General features: G+C 48.0%; 4 protein-coding genes across 4 annotated transcripts; 2 read left to right on the top strand and 2 right to left on the bottom strand.

Annotated features, from left to right (window-relative positions):
- Nucleotides 1–2,707: 2,707 nt before the first annotated feature.
- Nucleotides 2,708–5,787, top strand: LOC124690526 (probable methyltransferase At1g29790). The gene is made up of 3 exons (XM_047223903.1): nt 2,708–3,180; nt 3,887–3,890; nt 4,897–5,787. The coding sequence occupies exons 1-3, from the start codon at nt 2,708–2,710 to the stop codon at nt 5,785–5,787; spliced, it is 1,368 nt and encodes a 455-aa protein (XP_047079859.1).
- A 6,575-nt stretch (nt 5,788–12,362) lies between these two features.
- On the top strand, nt 12,363–13,709 carry LOC124690525 (probable methyltransferase At1g29790). Its single transcript, XM_047223902.1, has one exon. The coding sequence runs from the start codon at nt 12,363–12,365 to the stop codon at nt 13,707–13,709; it is 1,347 nt and encodes a 448-aa protein (XP_047079858.1).
- A 243-nt stretch (nt 13,710–13,952) lies between these two features.
- LOC124688063 lies at nt 13,953–14,982 on the bottom strand. Its single transcript, XM_047221778.1, has one exon. The coding sequence runs from the start codon at nt 14,886–14,888 to the stop codon at nt 14,142–14,144; it is 747 nt and encodes a 248-aa protein (XP_047077734.1). The 5' UTR covers nt 14,889–14,982; the 3' UTR covers nt 13,953–14,141.
- Nucleotides 14,983–15,881: 899 nt separating this feature from the next.
- Nucleotides 15,882–18,634, bottom strand: LOC124690524 (tobamovirus multiplication protein 3-like). The gene is made up of 8 exons (XM_047223900.1): nt 18,485–18,634; nt 17,838–17,928; nt 17,692–17,744; nt 17,437–17,601; nt 16,826–16,944; nt 16,530–16,647; nt 16,360–16,437; nt 15,882–16,243 (listed from the first exon to the last, which is right to left on the bottom strand). Exons 1-8 carry the CDS (start codon nt 18,632–18,634, stop codon nt 16,145–16,147), a joined length of 873 nt encoding a protein of 290 aa, XP_047079856.1. The 3' UTR covers nt 15,882–16,144.
- Nucleotides 18,635–18,896: the final 262 nt, after the last annotated feature.

Genomic DNA, 18,896 nt, shown 5'->3' with positions numbered 1-18,896 from the left:
TAAATTAGTTGTCACAAGTTCAATGCTTAGATCTGGGACAATTAATTTGGATTGAATGGAGTAGTGAATTTTAATCACTAAGCAAGATTGAGTATTTCAACTCAAAAGATGATCATATTATAATTGTCTCTCTGAGGAAGACCTGCTTAATTGGAAGATACTTTTGGTACTTAAAAGTAGATTTGCATCAATTCCTAAACCAAGACGAATTGCCTGGCTGTTTTCTGCAACATAATAGTCTGCCAACACGGACAAAGATGAGTAGTTTGTAATGCTCAAGTCTAGATCGGCGAACAATTTTTTTACAAAACATAGACACGACAGAGGAATTAAGACCATGTGCGCACTCGTCCAAATTTTAGTTAGTTCACGGGAGAACCAATCTAGTCACTGAGATGTTGACATTCGACCTTCAGCTCCAATCCTAGCAAGCACGTCTTTCCTATTAGGCTTGACTGCTCGTGAACGCCAGATCAAAATTAGACGCAGTTAACCTTACATATTGAACTTAATTGGAATTCAAACTTCTATAGATAAAAAATAGGTTTTCCTGAAATGTAGCACATGGGTACATGTACCTTATGCTCAATGATTTGGCAGAAAATGAAGGATCACACTGATATAGAATATTGTTTACCTCATGATGAATGGAGATTTTTACCATGGAACATCAGATCACGCTTCCCATATAGAGATAGGAGAACTGCCAAGCAAGACAAACATAGGAAAAAAGGAAAATCGATGTGGGTGTACACAGGACATGACATTAGTCACATGCTTCAGGACTCGGCATCATTGGTTGTGCGAAGCTCGCATCAGGCGGCAGCTAGATGCAGAACACATATGTGGATGGCATGGCAAGCACGGTTGGCTCAGCTCCAACGCGAGCGCCTCATGTACGGAGATAGCGAGAGCTCCAGTGAGCTTATGGGTGAGGCTCGATCGTATTGGTTTTGCAAGGGTGTTTCAAATGGGACATTTATATATACAGGTCAGAGATATGAAGGAGAGCAAATACATCAGTTTCTTTCGGCAAAGAGGTGGAGAAGATGAAGACAAAGGTAACTAAATATTTTAAGAAGAAAAGATATTGTGGGAAGAGGAGACGCCGGCCAATTAAGGATGGCAATGGGCAGGGTATGGGCAGGGTAGAGCAATACCATACCCATACCCGTATAGTCAATGGGTACAAACTTCTACCCATACCCGTACCCATGGGTATAAAACTTTACCCATACCCATACCCGGCGGGTACCCGTACCCATTGGGTACCCGGTGGGTAGGTTAAATTGTACATAAGTCAATCACAGATTTACGTTTATCGATAACAAATTCGATTAAAAAAATTAATTATCTCAAGTCAATAACAGATAGTTGAGTACATAACAATTAACATAATATAAAAATCACATTATCATATTCTAACTCATAAGTCAACAAAAGTAGACGTGTCACGTATGAATTTTACAATAAATGGGCAGGGTATGGGTATACCCGTGGGTATGAGGCTATACCCATGCCCTGCCCATGATTTAACGGGCAGGGTATGGGTACTACCCATGGGCATAAAAGTGTACCCATACCCAGCCCATACGGGTACGGTACCCGACGGTACCCGTACCCGTGGGTAAAATTGCCATCCTTACGGCCAATTAAAGAAGCCAATTGAAAGAAGGCGACCAGATGGGAGCTGGAAGGTTGGAAGGGAGAAAGGCTAGAGGATGTGTCATGGTATTGATCAAACAATAATAGCCACAAGAAACTCTTTCATTTACTGAGATGACGTGGAAAGATTGTGGTGGGTACCCGACACCATGTTGATAGAAATGACACATGGCACGTTTGGATTGCTTAGGAATGCTTGATGAGGTGGATAGGTTGCATGTGAAGAGAAATGGGTTCACCTATTAAGAATAGAAAGATAGATGGACTGTGACACTTATTTTGGAATCAGATGGAGTATCATCTAGCCTATTTAGCCTAAGAAGCTGGATTGACATACCCAGAGTTCCAGATAACCAGACCGGCATAAGTCCATGGCACACCAAAAAACGAAATGTTAACATCAGCAATGCCGACCTCTCGCTGCTGCCGAATTCGCATGACTCGGACAGGGGAGGTGGTAGGAATCACGTTAGATAGAACAAACGACGTGATCCTAATAAGGCAATTCTTCAAGCTCTAGCAACAAGAGGTAGTACAGATATGACTATATGAGATATGTCTATCTTTTCATCTTATAATGGCTCGCTGTAGATAAGTAGTACAAAGTACACATTTCAGCTACGGATTGGAAAAGAAATGCGACCACTTGATATAGTCTACGAACCAGGATGCATCATGCATGCCGTGCACATTCAGACAAATATCATAACCATTGAATCAACGCTCATTTTGAGCGCCGGGTTTCAGTGGCCGATGCTCACTCTAACCCGATCGTACTAGGCATTGAATCACGATATATATTCCAACTTGAGCCCATCTACTTTGATCACTTGCGAAGCGACGCCTCAGTTCAAGCATCCTTGCAAAGACCCTGCAGCTAATGTATGTGAACATGTGAGGTGCGGTTCACTCTGAACTTGTCTTTTTTAGATCAAGATGGCTGGATATAGCTATAAAGCACCGGCCTCATCGCACCATGCTCCCTACTACTACCCCATGCTTTAAGTTGCCGTTGCAATTTCCAAGTTCTAACATGCGCAGCATGGACTACGACATCTCCAGGAAACCTATAGACCGGACGTACAAGAGCTGCAGGTCCAGGGCCCTGGTACTGCTTATCGTTGTTGCCACGAACACCGCATCCATATCCATCCTCCTCTTCTCCGACGCCGGCTTATCAGCTATTGGCAATCGCTTCAGCGGTCACAACCGGCCGTGCATCCCCTTCAAGAACCCAGGCAACCTGTCCCTCCGTGATCTCAACGTCACGGAGTACGCGCTGGCTGCGAGCCATGCCGAGCTTGTACACCTGCATGGCCGCCTCGCCATCGCCAACGCTCTCGTCGAGACGCTCCTGGGAGACAAAGCCAATGCCAGCAACATGGCAGCGGCTGGGGATGAGGAGAAGCAAGTGGCGGCCGATAGCCTGTGGCAGCGGGAGCTCACAGGCGAGCTCAAGCTGGCTGTCGGCCCCCACAAGCTGCCATTGGGCTCCACGCCTAACATGAGGACCGAGCAGCTGTAAGACAATAGGATTAGGGGGGAACCGGCACAACCCTCTAGGGGTGGCCTATCTCATATATATATATAGGAGTACACAAAGGTACAATACAAGTCCAATACCAATTAGGTATGGATACACATATACAGCTACAATACAATGTCTAACACCCTCCCTCAATCTTAGCCACTTTGTAAAGAATCTAAAATGGTAAGATTGCGCCTGCAAGCCTCAAACTGTGGGAGAGGCAATGGCTTTGTGAAGATATCTGCAAGTTGATCTTTAGAAGATATGAACTTGATTTGTAGCTGTCTTCGTGCAACACGTTCCCGCACAAAATGATAATCCACTTCAATGTGTTTAGTTCTAGCATGAAACACCGGGTTGGCTGAAAGATATGTAGCACCGATATTATCACACCAAAGAACTGGAGACTGTGGCTGAGACACCCGCAATTCGCGAAGCAAAGACTGTACTCATATGAGCTCAGCAGTGGCATTGGCAACAGCTTTGTATTCAGCCTCAGTACTACTACGGGACACAGTGGCTTGTTTCCGAGCACTCCAGGCGATCAAATTAGAACCAAAGAACACAGCATAGCCCCCGTGGATCGCCTGTCATCTGGACCGCCAGCCCGGTCGGCATCGGAATAGGCCGAGAGCACTCCAGCAGGTGGTAGGCCGGATATGAAGACCATGAGACAAGGTAGACTGTACATAGCGAAGTATGCGCTAACAGCAGCCCAATGAGTGTCTCGTGGTGTATGAAGATACTCGACAAACTCGTTGACAGCATAGGAAATATCTGGTCGAGTGATGGTCAGGTACTGAAGCCCTCCAACAATGCTTCTATACTCAGTGGCCTCATCAGAAGTGAGGAGAACACCATCAGCTGTAGTAATCTTATCAGTGGAGGACATGGGCGTGGCCGTGGGCTTGCATTTGAGCATGCCAGCACGACGCAAAATGTCCAAGGAGTACTTCTTCTGAGTCATGACCAAACCAGAAGCACACTGAGCCACCTCCAAGCCAAGAAAGTAGTGAAGAGCACCGAGGTCTTTGACAGCAAAGTCCTTCCCAAGTGACGCAATGAGAGCATCAGAAGCCAAGGCTGACGAGCTGATCAGAATAATATCATCTACATAGACCAAGAAGTACATAGTAACCTTGGGCGTCTGTAGGAGAAACAGAGAGGAATCAGCTGTAGAGGGCACAAATCCATGAGCACGAAGAGCTGAACCAAGGCGAGCATGCCAAGCACGAGGCGCTTGCTTCAGACCATAGAGAGCCTTGGTGAGACGACAGATATGCGTGGGATGATCAGGATCAACAAAACCTGGAGGCTGCCGCATATAGACCTCTTCCTCGAGTAAGCCATGGAGAAAAGCGTTCTGCACATCAAGCTGCCGAAGAGACCAACCTCGAGTAACAGCAAGCGACAGAAGCAGGCGTATAGTAGTAGGCTTGACCACAGGGCTGAAGGTATCTTCATAGTCAAGACCAAACCGTTGCCGAAAACCGCGAGCGACAAGACGTGCCTTGTAGCGCTCAATGGTCCCATCAGAGTGCTCTGATACCATGTAAGACAATAGGATTAGGGGGGAACCGGCACAACCCTCTAGGGGTGGCCTATCTCATATATATATAGGAGTACACAAAGGTACAATACAAGTCCAATACCAATTAGGTATGGATACACATATACAGCTACAATACAATGTCTAACAGCAGCTGTTCCCGACATTGGGGCAAGCGTGCAGCCGATTCCCGGACGAGCTGCAGCGCTACATGAACTACAAGCCCGGCGGTGAGTGTCCGTCCGACGAGCTGTTCGCTCAGCGGCTGATGCTCAAGGGATGCGAGCCACTGCCACGGCGGAGGTGCCGGCCGCGCTCTCCAGAAGGGTACGTCGAGCCAACACCGCTGCCGGCGAGCCTATGGGCCATTCCACCAGACACCAGCATCCTATGGGACGCGTACACGTGCAAGAACTACTCCTGCCTGGTGAACCGCGGCAAGACCACAGGCACTCACCACTACGACTGCAAAGACTGCTTCAACCTGATCAACAGCCGAGAGAAGCGCCGGTGGACGCGCGATGACGGGGCACTCTCCTACTCTATCGACGCCGTGCTTGCGACTAAACCGAACGGCACGGTGCGCATCGGGCTCGACATCGGCGGCGGGTCTGGCACGTTCGCTGCACGGATGCAGGAACGTGGAGTCACCGTGGTCACCACGTCCATGAACTTCGACGGCCCATTCAACAGCTTCATCGCGTCGCGAGGTCTTGTGCCCATGCACCTCAGCATCGTGCACCGTCTGCCCTTCTTCGACGGCACCCTCGACATCGTGCACTCGATGCATGTGCTCAGCCACTGGATCCCTGATGTGATCCTTGAGTTCGCGTTGTTCGACATCTACAGGGTGCTGAGGCCTGGAGGATTGTTCTGGCTCGACCACTTCTACTGCCTAGGTGGACAGATGAACACGACGTACGTGCCCATGTTCGACCGGATTGGTTTCAACAAGGTGCGGTGGAATGCTCGCCCGAAGCTGGACCGGGGGATCAAGTTTGACGAGTGGTACCTCTCAGCACTGCTGGGAAAGCCCAGCACCTAGGGGTTGTGCTATGCAAAAACGTCGTATGCCAAGCTATCTTGGACACTTCAGGTCAAGAAAACGTTGTGCTGATGGCTGTAGTTAATGATGATAAGGTTGCTGCCATGGTTATCTTCCTACAAATATCGATGGTTCTCAAGGTTTTCGGTATGGAATTGAAAAACCAGAAGGCCCAGGATTCGTGGTTACTGGGAAATACTGCACAATTACCGGGGGAAATTTTCAAACAAAATATGGAATTCAAAATTTAGAGATCAAGGGTAAAACCAGTTTATTATCACACTGGCTACCTTGTCCCGGTGGAAGGAGCAGTCAGTTAATTTTTTCTATTTAACGTTGGTTTAGTGCAAATTTGAGCAAACAAATGTTTAGTACAGAGTGAATACCTCATTCTAAACTCAGATATGGTAATTGTGTTTTTTTAGAGCACTCAAAATGCGCGCCATATTTCATCCGGCATATCTCAAAGAATTCAAGATATGCAGAAACTCACTTGGCATATCTCATCTCTTATTTACGGACGAGTGCCTACTCTTCTTCCGAGCAAATTCTCAGCAAGCAGAGGTGATCAAATCAGCAATATGCACCTTCGAGAAAGGCTCAGGACAGATGCTTGGCGCAAACAAATGCTCCCTGCTATTCAGCGAAAATTGTCCTGAGCTGAATCAACAAACTGTGAGACAAATTCTGGAAGTTGATATAGAAACCTTTGAAGAGCCTGGAGCTGCCCATGCCTGAAGGTAGAATGGGCAAAGATAAGCTCTGGTCCTACAAGGATAGATTGAAGGAGAAAATGACAAAGTGGGTGCTTGGTGAGGATGTCACAAGGATATTTGCTATGGCTGCCAAAGAAACTCTTGACGGAGAAAAGGGAAGTCCACTGGGAAGCTTGGGACATCCTCACCAAGCCAAAAACCCTTGACGGAGATTTGGAACGAGCGCAACGCTAGGGTGTTTCAAAATGTTTCTATCATGCCACCTGTTGTTGTTGTAACTAAGATTAAGGGAGAGGCGGCTCTTTGGAGCGTGGCAGCTGCCAAGTACTTGTGTTCGATCATACCACGAGAGTGATTCCTTGTGTTATCGAGCTTGGCTCGGTCTTTTAACAAACCTTCAACTTCTTTTTAATTAATTAATAGGGCAAAGCTTTTGCCCTCTTTCCAAAAAAAAAAAACTCTTGGCGGAGTAGGTTTTAAAGACACAAAATATTAATCAGGCCCTACTCGCCAGACAGTGCTGGGGGGAGGGGGGGGGGGGGAGGTCATTCATCATCCTAACAAGCTTTTGTGACAGGTTTTGAAGTCAATCTACTTCCGTCGGGTTAAATTTTTTTGGGGTACACTATTTAGGCAGGATGCATCTTCTCCTGGCAAGCCACCGAATTTGGACTCAAGCTTCTAAAAGAGGGGCTAATGTGGAGGATTGGGATTGGCGAGAAAATTAATATGTGGAGAGATAATTGGGTCCCAAGAGATTTCAACCTTAAAATTATGCTGGGTAAATCAAATTCCAGATTTGACAAAGTAAATCAGTTCCTCATCCCAGGCACAAACAGGTGGAATGAAGGGTTCGTTAAGAAAGTCTTGGATAATCTAACAAAAGCTTCCTGACTAAATGTGCGACAAATTTGTGGCGCGGCACTATGAACGATCTGGAGTGTTCTCTGTTAAAAGTACTTACAAACTAGCTTACAATATCCACTATGGCACTAGTTGGCTTGCAAAGGGGTAGCACTAGCTCGGACAACACAAGGAATATGTCGAAAATAATCTAGTATGCTCCGGTCCCTAACAAAGTAAGGATTTCGGTTGGAGAGCAGCACGTGATAACCTGGCAATAACGAGAAACAAGTTCAGAAGAACTTCAGAAGTCGACAGCACCTGCAAACTCTGGCACGGTGGAAGAAGACAACTACCACACCTTCGTAAGTTGTACCAAGGCCAGGCGTTGAGAGAAGACATGAAGAAACACTCGGATCTCGTGATGGCACGAGCTTGTGCTCCTGGCTGAATGCAATGCTTTGCAAAGAGGACATTCTTTTGTTGTTGTGTAGATCCTGGGTCCTGGCACCTGAGGTGCGACATCATCATCATACATGAAAAAGGCGAAGAGACTATCACCAACTCCGCTCCTTTCTTCTCAGCTATGTAGGATGCATGTAGGATCCTGAACCCATCACCAACAATGATAAAGGTAAACAAAAAAAGGTCTACAGATTTATAAACTGACAACTGTTCTGCACCAAACAGGAGAATACAACAAGCTGGGGAAGTTTGGCTTCCACCTGCGGAGGGAGAAGTCAAATAAGTGTCGACGCGGCGTTCTGACCTTCTCCAGGAGAAGCTACCATTGGTATGGTCGCATGAGATCATCACCGAACTACCAGAGTGGCAGCGAGTTTGGTCATAGAAAATTGTATAGACGCACAAGAAGCTGAAGCAGGAGCAATACTTGAAGGGCTAACGACAAGAGTCAACTACTCCCTCCGTTACTAAAAAAGCTTCGCAACTTTTTCTAAATAAAGATGAATCTATAGATAAAACATGTCTATGTACCTTCGTATCTAGACGAAGTTGGGAAGATTCTTTAGGAGCGGAGGGAGTGCGATATTAACCCGTCTTCGCTGGAGTCGGACTGCGCAGCGGAAGTTGCAGCTTCAAACCGCCTATGTGCTGATACTTCCAGGTGCTGGAGTAGGGGTCTATGTTGGAGCACCTACAGAGATACTTCTAGACTTAAAGCTTTGGTTTCAGGGTTCTCTAGCAAAAGCAAAGGAGCATCTCATATTCTAGCTAAGCTAGCGTCAGATTCTGGAATTAGCAATGTGTGGTTGGCTCGGCTGTCTTAGCTATGTATGATCAGACTTTGGTAAACGATGAAGTCTATATAAGCTATTGCCCCTCCATAAAATGTGTGCCATATTTTTATGGAAGGTAGAGTTATGCTTCAAGATTATACCCTCATCCCTAACGATAGGAGCAGAGAGCACCAAACACCTACATACTGACACTACTTTCTCACATTACATTGAAACACACCAGTTATTCTCTCCTAGCCATGATCCATTGACTGAACTCATCTAGAATCCTTGATGAGAGACTCTGCTCAGAAAGCTGCAGTCCTCTGTCATGTTCAGGCGAAGGAGGCAGGCATGCCAAACTGGCCTTGCATACACGCATTGCATGAAGATGTGTCATCTTCCTCTTCCAGTCTTCCTTGAGGTATACAAAGAACGCTGCAAGTTGCTCCTACAATACATGTCTTAAGCGACGGCTGGTAGTCCAAATCCTTTATTGCAGCATTAGCCACATGAGGATTTAGCACTTGAGAGAAGCTCCATTTTTTATGTACGGTTAGCTACCTCGAAGGGAATTGATCCTTGCTGCAGCATCTTGTAAGTAGATCTGGTCGAGTGTTGATGCGAGGGTGACCAACAGAACAAGGCCAGGTGAATTCAACATGAAACTAATTGAGCTTAATTCTCGAAACCACGACCCAAAGTTGAACACACTGAATCAGTTGCAATGTCAGGTACCCATCTACAGCACTGCTCTTGCATTGCAATTCATGGTCTTTCCATAAGTAGATACTTGAGGCATCATCCACCCTGATCCAGATGAGACTGTCGAACACACACTGACATCATGATGTCTTTAGGCATGGCTAGGCATTGCCAAGGTCGCATAGGAGGAGAGCGCTCCTCCTTAGCCACTCTCATCTGAGTGGCTAAGGGCATCTTCAGCGGCGTGACGCAAACGGACGCTCAGCGACCGTTTTCGTCCGCCATGACCGGAAATGCGTCTGGCACCACTTCCAGCGGGGTGACGTAAAGTGACCGGGCCGTCCGCGAAGACGCAAAGCTGGCCCAAATATGCGCCTCGGATGCGTCTCTGCGGACGTCCGGAAACGTCCGCTCGCGTCTGGCGGACGTTTCGTCGGGCCCGCTTGGCAGCGACCCTGCGTCGATGCGTCTTCTCAAACGCGCCAGCGACTGCACCGCTGCGTCGCTTCGGCACTCTGCGGCACGTTAATGGCGACGATGCCTCGGCTGCCGAGCGGCCGCCCACCTCCGCCAACCACGTTAATGGCGACGCCACGCGTCCCGCGGCCACCGCATGCCGCCGGCCTATATAAAGGGGCGCGCGTTCTTCTTCCTCATCCACTCCTCCAAAGAAACCCTAGCTGCCACAAAGCTCGACCGTAGCGCCGCCTAGGTGTTCCTGCGACGCAGCCAAGCCTGCGAGGAAGTCCATGGCCGGTCCTGGTGGCCGGCGAGGCGGTCGAGGCCGCGGCCCTGGGCGCCCCGTGGCCGGGGCAGGGGCCGCCGTGGTGGAGCAGCTACGGCCCCACGCTCGCCGTCGCCTGCGCCCTCCTCGTCCTCGCAGGAGGAGCGCTGCTTCGAGTTCCTCTTCCGCATCGACGACGACCCACTCGCCATCAAGCGGCTACCGGACAAGTTCGCCGAGTTCGTCGACGGCGTCGAGCCAGCGCAGTTGCAGCTACGGGAGGCCAGCTGCAACTTCTGCCGTTGGACCGTGGAGGTCCTGTTCGACGGGCAGGGCAAGATGTACCTGCACACGGGGTGGGACAAGTTCGCCCGTGACCTCGCGCTCGAGCCTGACTGCCAGCTCACCTTCCTCTACAAGGGGGACGGCGAGATGATCGTCAAGGTGTTCGACGACACAGCCTGCTGCAGGCACTACCACACCGACGACTCCGGCTCCGACACCGATAGTTAGAACGTCGAGTGTCCTTTCTTTGCAGCGAATCTGACTACGGGCCAGACGAAGCCAGTAGTCGAGGTTTCTAGATGTTCGCCTCATCGGTAGAACCAACAAGGACACCATCTCCTCCCACTGGATTTTCCCTCGAATGTTCTTTCTTGGCAGCGAACATACGGAAATCAACACAACTGGCTTCTTTTTAAAAAAAAATTATATTTGTGTCGACCATGGTTCAAACTATGTGTTAGTTTGTGTAAACCATGTTCCTAACTATGTGTTAGTTTGTGTAAAATCATGTTTCAAAATATAATATTTGAAACTATGTTTAATTAATGGAGAAGAGGGGAAAAAAGAAAAAAAAATTAATGCGTCGCCCCGCTGGAGCAGACTCCAGACGCAAACGGACGCGCGGAGAAAAACGGTCATTTTAGCGTCCGCAGCGCGACGCAAACGGACGGTGGCGGACATTAAAATGCGTCGCCCGCTGGAGATGCCCTAAGCAAAAACACTGAAGTCTCAGATTCTTGACTCCTGGCCATCACAGCAGTGTTGTTTGCATACTTGGTGCCCAGCAACTAAGCACTGCCGCCACTGAATTCATCTGTTTTTTTCTTTTTTTTTTCTTGAGAATCGACTCAATTCATCTGTTGCTGCTGAGAAAAATGCACGCTGCCATATATCTGTTCTGCAATCAGTAAGTGATGTATTAAGCCCATCTGTCAGGCTGCAAGGCTGGCATAAATGCAGCAACTGAATCCAACATTGGCTGCCGTTCTGCTTTTGTTAGAGGCCTCAGTGCTAACTGAAGTCCTAGATATCACATAGGAAAGTTCTTCAAGGACAGTTCAACACTAGAGTGACCAGTTCACCATCTTGTTCATCTTATCAGGGTTGCAGACGGATTTATTGTACGTAGTTGACACACAGCCCTGATGCACGCTGCCAAGATGCATTGCACCGATTCCAACACCGTTGCATGGGCTTCACAAACAGCACATCGTCATCGGCAAAGATGGAAAGTCGGTGTGTAGCAGATCACCCAGCCAGGCCTGAGGAGAGGTTTGCGTCCGTTGCTTTCCTGATCAAGGCAATGAGAACCTCCATGCTTAACACAAAAAGCAGATCAGACCCCCCTGGAGGAGCCCACTCGCATGGATAATTTTCTGCCAAGGACTTGCATTGGCCGAGATTCTGTTGCTAGCTGTTTGTAATTGTGAAACAACCACACTTCATACATAGAAGTTCTTCAGTTCAAAGGGCAAGAAAAATCCTGCTCTAGATATGCAACATATGGTTTTTATTCGACTATTGGAGATGACTTCACCCAGGAGGAGGTAACAAATGCTTAGGTTGCAACAGTGAACAGACAGGACAGAATTCTCGAATCTGGCGGAAGATTTGCCAGTTCGCAACTACGCGTGTTTTATAATAAAGTTTAAACAGTGTCCTCGCCGAGATGAGTAGAATGACACTTTGCAGTCACAAACTGTAAAAGAAATGCAACAACTTGATACAGGCCATGAACCAGGATGCCGTGCAGATTCAGACAAATATCATAACTGCAGAGTCAAAGCTTACCGGATCATCTTGAGCGCCCAGTTTCAGTGGCCGATCCTCCTAACCTAATCATACTAGACGTTGAATCACGAGATTCTAACTAAACTAGAGCCCATGTACTTTGCTCACTTGTGAAGCAACGAGGTTGGACTCTAAACTTATTTTACAAAGTTTTGGATAACAGCAGTTCTAGTATAAAGGACCCTCGCTGCATCATTCTTCTTGCTATCTCATATATTGTACAACTCAAGAAGCAAGTTTGTGGTGCTTCACTTGATCAGTTGCCGTTGCAACATGCGCAGCATCGACTACCACATGTCCAGGAATCCTGTAGATCAGCAGCACAAGAGCTGCAGGTCCAAAGCCCTGGTACTACTTCTCATCGTTGCCACGAACACTGCCTCCGTCCTCCTCTTCTCCGACGCCAGCTCTGTAATCGGCATTCGCTTTGGTGAGCGCCACCAGCGCATGCCCTTCTGGAGCTCAGATAAGATGTCTCTCCTCGACTTCAACATTACAGAGTATGCCCTGTCCGCGAGCCATGACGAGCTCGTGCACCTGCACAACCGCCTCACCATGGCCAACTCCCTCGTCGACATGCTCCTTGGAAACAGAGCCAATGCCAGCAACAATTTTGCTGCCGGGGATGAGCAGAAGCAAGTGGCGGCCGATAGGGAGCTTACCGGCGAGCTCAAGCTGGCCGTCGGCCCCCACAAGCTGCCATTGGGCTTCATGCGGAACCTGGGAACCGACGAGTTGTTCCCGACAATGGGGCAAGCTTGCCGCCGTTTCCCGGATGAGCTGAAGCGCTACATGAACTATCAGCCTGGCGGTGAGTGCCCGTCCGACGAGCAATTCGCGCAGCAGCTTATGCTCAAGGGATGTGAGCCACTTCCACGGCGGCGTTGCCGGCCAAGATCACCTGCAGGGTACATCGAGCCGACGCCGCTGCCAGCAAGCCTGTGGTCCATTCCGCCAGACACCAGCATCGTATGGGACGCTTACACGTGCAAGAACTACTCCTGCCTGGTGAACCGCGGCAAGACCAATGGTTTCTACGACTGCAAAGACTGCTTCGACTTGCTCCACGGCCGGGAGAAGAGCCGGTGGACACGCGACACTGACGCACTCAACTACTCAATCGACACCGTTCTTGCGACAAAGCCGAATGGCACGGTGCGCATTGGGCTCGACATCGGCGGCGGGTCTGGCACGTTCGCTGCACGGATGCAGGAGCGTGGGGTGACCGTGGTGACCACCTCTATGAACTTCGACGGCCCGTTCAACAGTTTCATTGCGTCGCGAGGTCTTGTGCCCATGCACCTCAGCATTGCGCACCGGCTGCCCTTCTTCGACAACACGCTCGACATCGTGCACTCCATGCATGTGCTCAGCCACTGGATCCCGGACCTGATCCTTGAGTTTGCATTGTTTGACATCTACAGGGTGCTGAGGCCTGGAGGATTGTTCTGGCTTGACCACTTCTTCTGCATTGGCACACAGATGAACACGACGTATGTGCCCATGTTCGAACGGACTGGCTTCAACAAGGTGAGGTGGAATGCCGGCCGGAAGCTAGACCGGGGCATCAAGTTGAACGAGTGGTACCTCTCTGCGCTGCTCGAGAAGCCGCTTACCTAGATGGCAATCTGAAGTAAAAAAAGCATGGTATGCCAAACTATGATGCACACTTCAGAGTTCAGAGTCAGGAAATTTTTTACTTTCTGACATTACACCCCAGTAATTTCACCATGATCCAGGGCATTCAACTAGAGAACAAGTAAATCAAAGCAATGTATTCATGCCAGTAAAATTAGTGTTGTAAGGGATACCCATCAAGAACCTCAAAATCGACATGATCGCTTCAACTTATTCTCAGACATCTACATTGAATATCTTTTCTCGTGGTCTACATATCAGAATCGCAAAACAGGCAACGCCATTTGGAATTTCTCTTTGTTTGTATGATTATATGGTATCACTAGAGCATTGTGCATTCAATCCTATATTTTTCTTTCAACGGAAAAGACTAAATGCCTACCTTATTTAGGGAGGATCACACCTCCAATCCACTCACAGCTTCTCCCCTTCGGCCTCTGTTTCGATCTTCTCTGTCACAGACGCTGCCTCTGCCTCAGCTTCTGTTTCCCCCTCCGCCTCCGTTTCCGTCTTCTCCGTGATGGGCTCGGCCTCTGGCTCTGCTTCTGAGACCGGCATTGCGAAATTAGTGACGAATTTGTCGCCGGCGATCACCTGACAGCGCTCGAGCATCGATTCCGACTCCGCCGCCCTGCCTAGAACAGAGTACAGCACGCCCTGGCAGAAGAGGGGACGGTAGTCGCTTGGGTCCTCCCGCGCGAGCTCCTCGAAGGCGGCGATCGCCTGGTCCACCTTGCCGTCCACGAAGAGCGCTTGCGCCGCGAGGAGGCGGGCGCAGTGCTCGCCGACCCCGGCGGCGGAGAGGCGGGCCAGCGCGGCCTCCGCGCCGCCGAAACGGGAGAGGGCGGCGGTCTCGACGATGAGCTTCTCGAAGGGGTGGGACTCGGAGTCGTCCTGGACGGCGTCATCGGGTGAGACGGTGGCGGTGAGGGCAGGGGGAGGAGGCGGGGAGGGCGTGCAGGCGATGGCCGGGGAGGTGGCCGCGAGGAGGACCGCGGCGGAGGCGGCGAGGCGGAGGGAGGAGATGAGGGGGTGGGGGGAGACCGAATTGGAGCTGGCGGCGGTGGCTTTGACAACCGTCGGGAGATCGTACCGTCGTCGGGAGGGGAAGGCGAGGGAGAAGGGGCTGCGGACGGAGGATGCGCCGGCGAGGAAGGCCATGGCGGCGGCTAGGGTTTGCGGCGCGGAGATTGCCAAGGTTTGAGTTTGCAAGCGACGAACAGGAACAGGGGTCGTGGAGACTGGAGAGAGGAGCAACGGCGGAGTTTGGTTTGGTGGAGAAAAGAATTGAAATTTGGGTTGGTACGTTTGTTAGCAGCCTCGTGGAGTCGTGGTAGGTGGCACCACGCCTACGACTATTATGCTCACTGCTCTGCACACTGATGGGTTGGATAGAAAAAACCATGACCAAAAACAGAACATGAAAACACCCAGATCAAAACCAAAAAAGAAAACATGAAAGAAAAGACCAGACACTAAGTTGGGTAACATATAATTTCATTTAAATTTTACAATTTTTTACAGGAGAGTTTGAACGGAATTTAAACCAAACCCTACTCGTCGTCTGAGACGTAGTGCATCATCATGAGGCTCGGCATGTCATCCAGATCAGCAGAATGGCGATGTGGCTGCGGCTGCAGGGTGGCCTTTGCATAGGGCGGGCTAGTAGCCCGGCGTGTTTGGGTCGTTCGGATCACGCAAAGGCAAGGGGGAACCTCATGTGGCTCCGGCTTAAATATGAACGCCAGCAAGCCCCACACCTTTTAGGGACAACGAACATCGGCGTGAATGAAAGATCAAGATGTGGCATAAAGATGGTGAATAGGTGTTTTAAAAAAAGTTACAAATTTAGCTTGAAAGAATGCAAAAATAAACAATACTTATTCAGTTTCAAGTAAAAAAAAGTTATATCCAACTATGGGCCTCTAGGCAGTTTTCTTTTGTTGTTTGCCTAAACTTTGCAAATCTGATGTGTGTGAATGGTGATATTGTTGATTGTTGATCAAACAGCTATATTGTGGTAATGTTTTCGTTTGGTACTATTAAGTGTTTCTTGAGAAATAAAAAACAATGTACTGCAAAAGTTTAATGTTCTTCGATCCACCATCTATACTCTGTACCCTCTCATATTTTCTGTTCTACAATACAGGTCCATGAGGAATTTTGCTTGCTCAACTAGTCAAGATGCTTGATTTCTAATAATAACAGTGATTAATGAGAATAATTACACGAAACTGGCACCTTGAACTACAAAGGTTAGCGGCTACAGAAGGTAAGGTTACGTGTAGATTTCAGATCTCATAGCTATACACATTTTGAACGAGGGTTAACAACATAGGGTAGCCTTTGTCGAGTCTCGGGGTTGCAATGCTGCAGAATCTCTAATTTCAGATGATAAGAACACCACGCCTTAATCTCTAGCCGCTGCTCAGGGGATGATAATGTGAGAGACGCAGTTTCGAAGGGATTCTCCTCAGAATGAACAGCACAAGAGCTGACGGAAGAATTTCAACAAGCTGTGGAAAAAGGGGTAACAGCAAGTTAGAGCTATGAAACAAACATCAATTTAAAGTTCAGACTAGGAAAGGCTAAAATAAGGAGGTGACTCCATGATTGTATGGGTTACACATACCAAGTAATAGAAAAAATTCAGAATTGGATGGTAAAGAACATCCAGATCAGCTTCTTTGTCGAAAGCATCAAAACACATCTGCAGAAAAGCAAAAGTGCGTTACAAAATTGTGTGAAATGAAGTAATGGACTCGGAATAGTGTTTGACGATGAGAGGACAGAAATCCTTACCATTACACATCGTGCCAAAAAACAGCAGGAACATATAGCGGCGACTTTGCCAACCTCGCTCAACTTTTGTTGCCGCCCTTTGGACTCGATAGGGAAACGTTTTAACATGAGGAATAGTCTGCCAATCAAATCAGGAGCACATGAATACAACTTATACTGTGATATTACAGTGATGTAATATTCTAACAGAAACCCTGAACTAATGCATTGCCTGATTAGTTTAACTGAAAACATGATCCAAATGCATCATAGTTTAAATTTTCTTAAGAGACATCGATTGTTCTTCGTAATCTTACCTCCCTCCATAAAGCAGAAAACCCAGAGCAGCAGAAAAGGACAGGCCCGCGATGAATAACTTTGAAAGGATAAGCATAGATGGATTTGGATTCAACCACAGTAATACCCACACCAAAACCTGAAGAAGTAAATCTATGTGAGTATATTGAGACAAGACAGTCTAACAGTGACTGAATATACAAATAAGCACAGATAACAAAAAGAATAAATGAATTTAAAAAAAAAGTCGTATTGAACTTCAAAAAAAATGAACCATCAAGAGTGCAACAAAAGATGAATAAAGGACTAACTGTGAAGTATTAGTTATATCCTGTGACCTTCATATAGTATTTCTGTTTTTCTATTTCAGACATGAGCTAGCAATAGCATGCGTATCTCTATTCAGAAAAAAAAAACAGTGTATCCTCGCTTTCCATGTTGTACGGAGTTCATTCTCAGAAACAAATGTTGTAGGGCGAATTCACGTTTAATTCTTATAATGGAATTCACCAGTCCAAAAAAGAACAAATATGATCAGCCTGACATGTGTAATATTGTCTAGCAGAAACAAACCCTATAACAGTTGCACAAACTTAACAAGCAATACAGAATTATAGTGAACCTGCCTTACCTGTATTGCATAGATGACAGCATTAATGGTGTAGAAACCTGATCTGAGGCCATCAGTATCTAGACCACGTGCTTGATAAGATATTTCGGCCCAGAAAAGTGCCAACATTGCGTAGGTAGTGAAGAATGCAAGCCCCGGCAGATCAAGAATAACATGCTGAAAGATCTGAAACAAACAAAACATGGGGAAAATAAGCCTGGTCAATCAAATTGAAAACATTATTTCAAGGGCAGAAAATAGCGAATGAATACAAACCTCAGGGTTCACTAGTTGCACTTGGCGACGGAAAGCAAAGATAGAACACCTTGCTGCAGATTAGCAAGAGAGTAATGTTTAGCATAAGATGAGATATAAACGAGCATGCAAGTTGTAGCCCAGTTGAGACTGAAGCATGTATATACCTCCATTAACCACGAAATTGAGGAATTGGAAGACCTTTTGCGTTGTCCATCCATATTCAGGAACTCTGTGCTGTATCCTGGCGACTTGGATCTACACATATGGCTCATTGTTAGTATCGCCTTCTCTTCCCAAGTAAATTTATTCATCAAAACTGCGAAAAGTGACATGTGCACTCTCCGACAAGTATAAACCTTACTATCTGAGGTATTTATTGTCTTTTTTGCAAGGAACCAATGCATTATTTGCAGTTCACTTATATAAATTTAAGCATAAATTAGACGTGATACACACATTCTTATCCAGCAAGGTTTTCATGGAGTAGAAACATAAAAGCATAGCAATAAACACAAGCACTTCTCCTTGATGGATCTAAAGGTATGTACTAGTATTCTATTCGTCGTCCCTCATTGCCAGCTTTCACAAGGTTCGGATGCAAAACACAGCCACAAAGCTAACAAAAAACCCCTCTTTATTCCCAAGTGAAATCGCTGTTTGTGAAGTGCGACATCACAAATTTATTCGCGCACCTACCGAATAGGCAGGATAATCAACCCTTTATTCTCCTGCCTCGGCATCGGGGCGCCAACCTAGCAGTAGGAGCAGTACAGGTTTATCCGAGAGGACAGATAAGTAGTTAGATGCTTACGAAGGAGGAAGCCGCGACGAGGCCGTAGAGGATGCCGAGGGCCCAGAAGATGCCGTCCTGCCACGCCGGCGAGCCGTTCACGTGCTCCCACCACCCCGCCAGGGCCGGCGGCAGGGCAATCGGCGCCGGCGCTGCCGCCGCCATCGCCATGGCCGCCGGGCTGCACGGAGGTTCCGTCAAAAAGGAGACAGAAGACCTTCCTCTCCGGGCAGAAATTTTGGGTGGCTCAAGAAATCTGGTGGCGGCGCCGACGTGGATTTGTAGGGACGGCTCGCGTGGCTCGAACAGGACTCGGGAGGATAGCAGCCGAGGTGTTTGGTAGCGGTGCGGCCGCGCTCCAGTTATATTTGCGGCCGCGTTCTTGGCCAGAATTGGGACTCCGAGTCCGCGTCGACACGCTGCTGTAGCTTGG

Source organism: Lolium rigidum, chromosome 2, assembly GCF_022539505.1.
Source record: "Lolium rigidum isolate FL_2022 chromosome 2, APGP_CSIRO_Lrig_0.1, whole genome shotgun sequence".
Lineage (NCBI taxonomy): Eukaryota > Viridiplantae > Streptophyta > Magnoliopsida > Poales > Poaceae > Lolium > Lolium rigidum.
The sequence above is the reverse complement of the archived record's forward strand: the minus strand, read 5'-3'. Positions and strand labels throughout refer to the sequence as shown.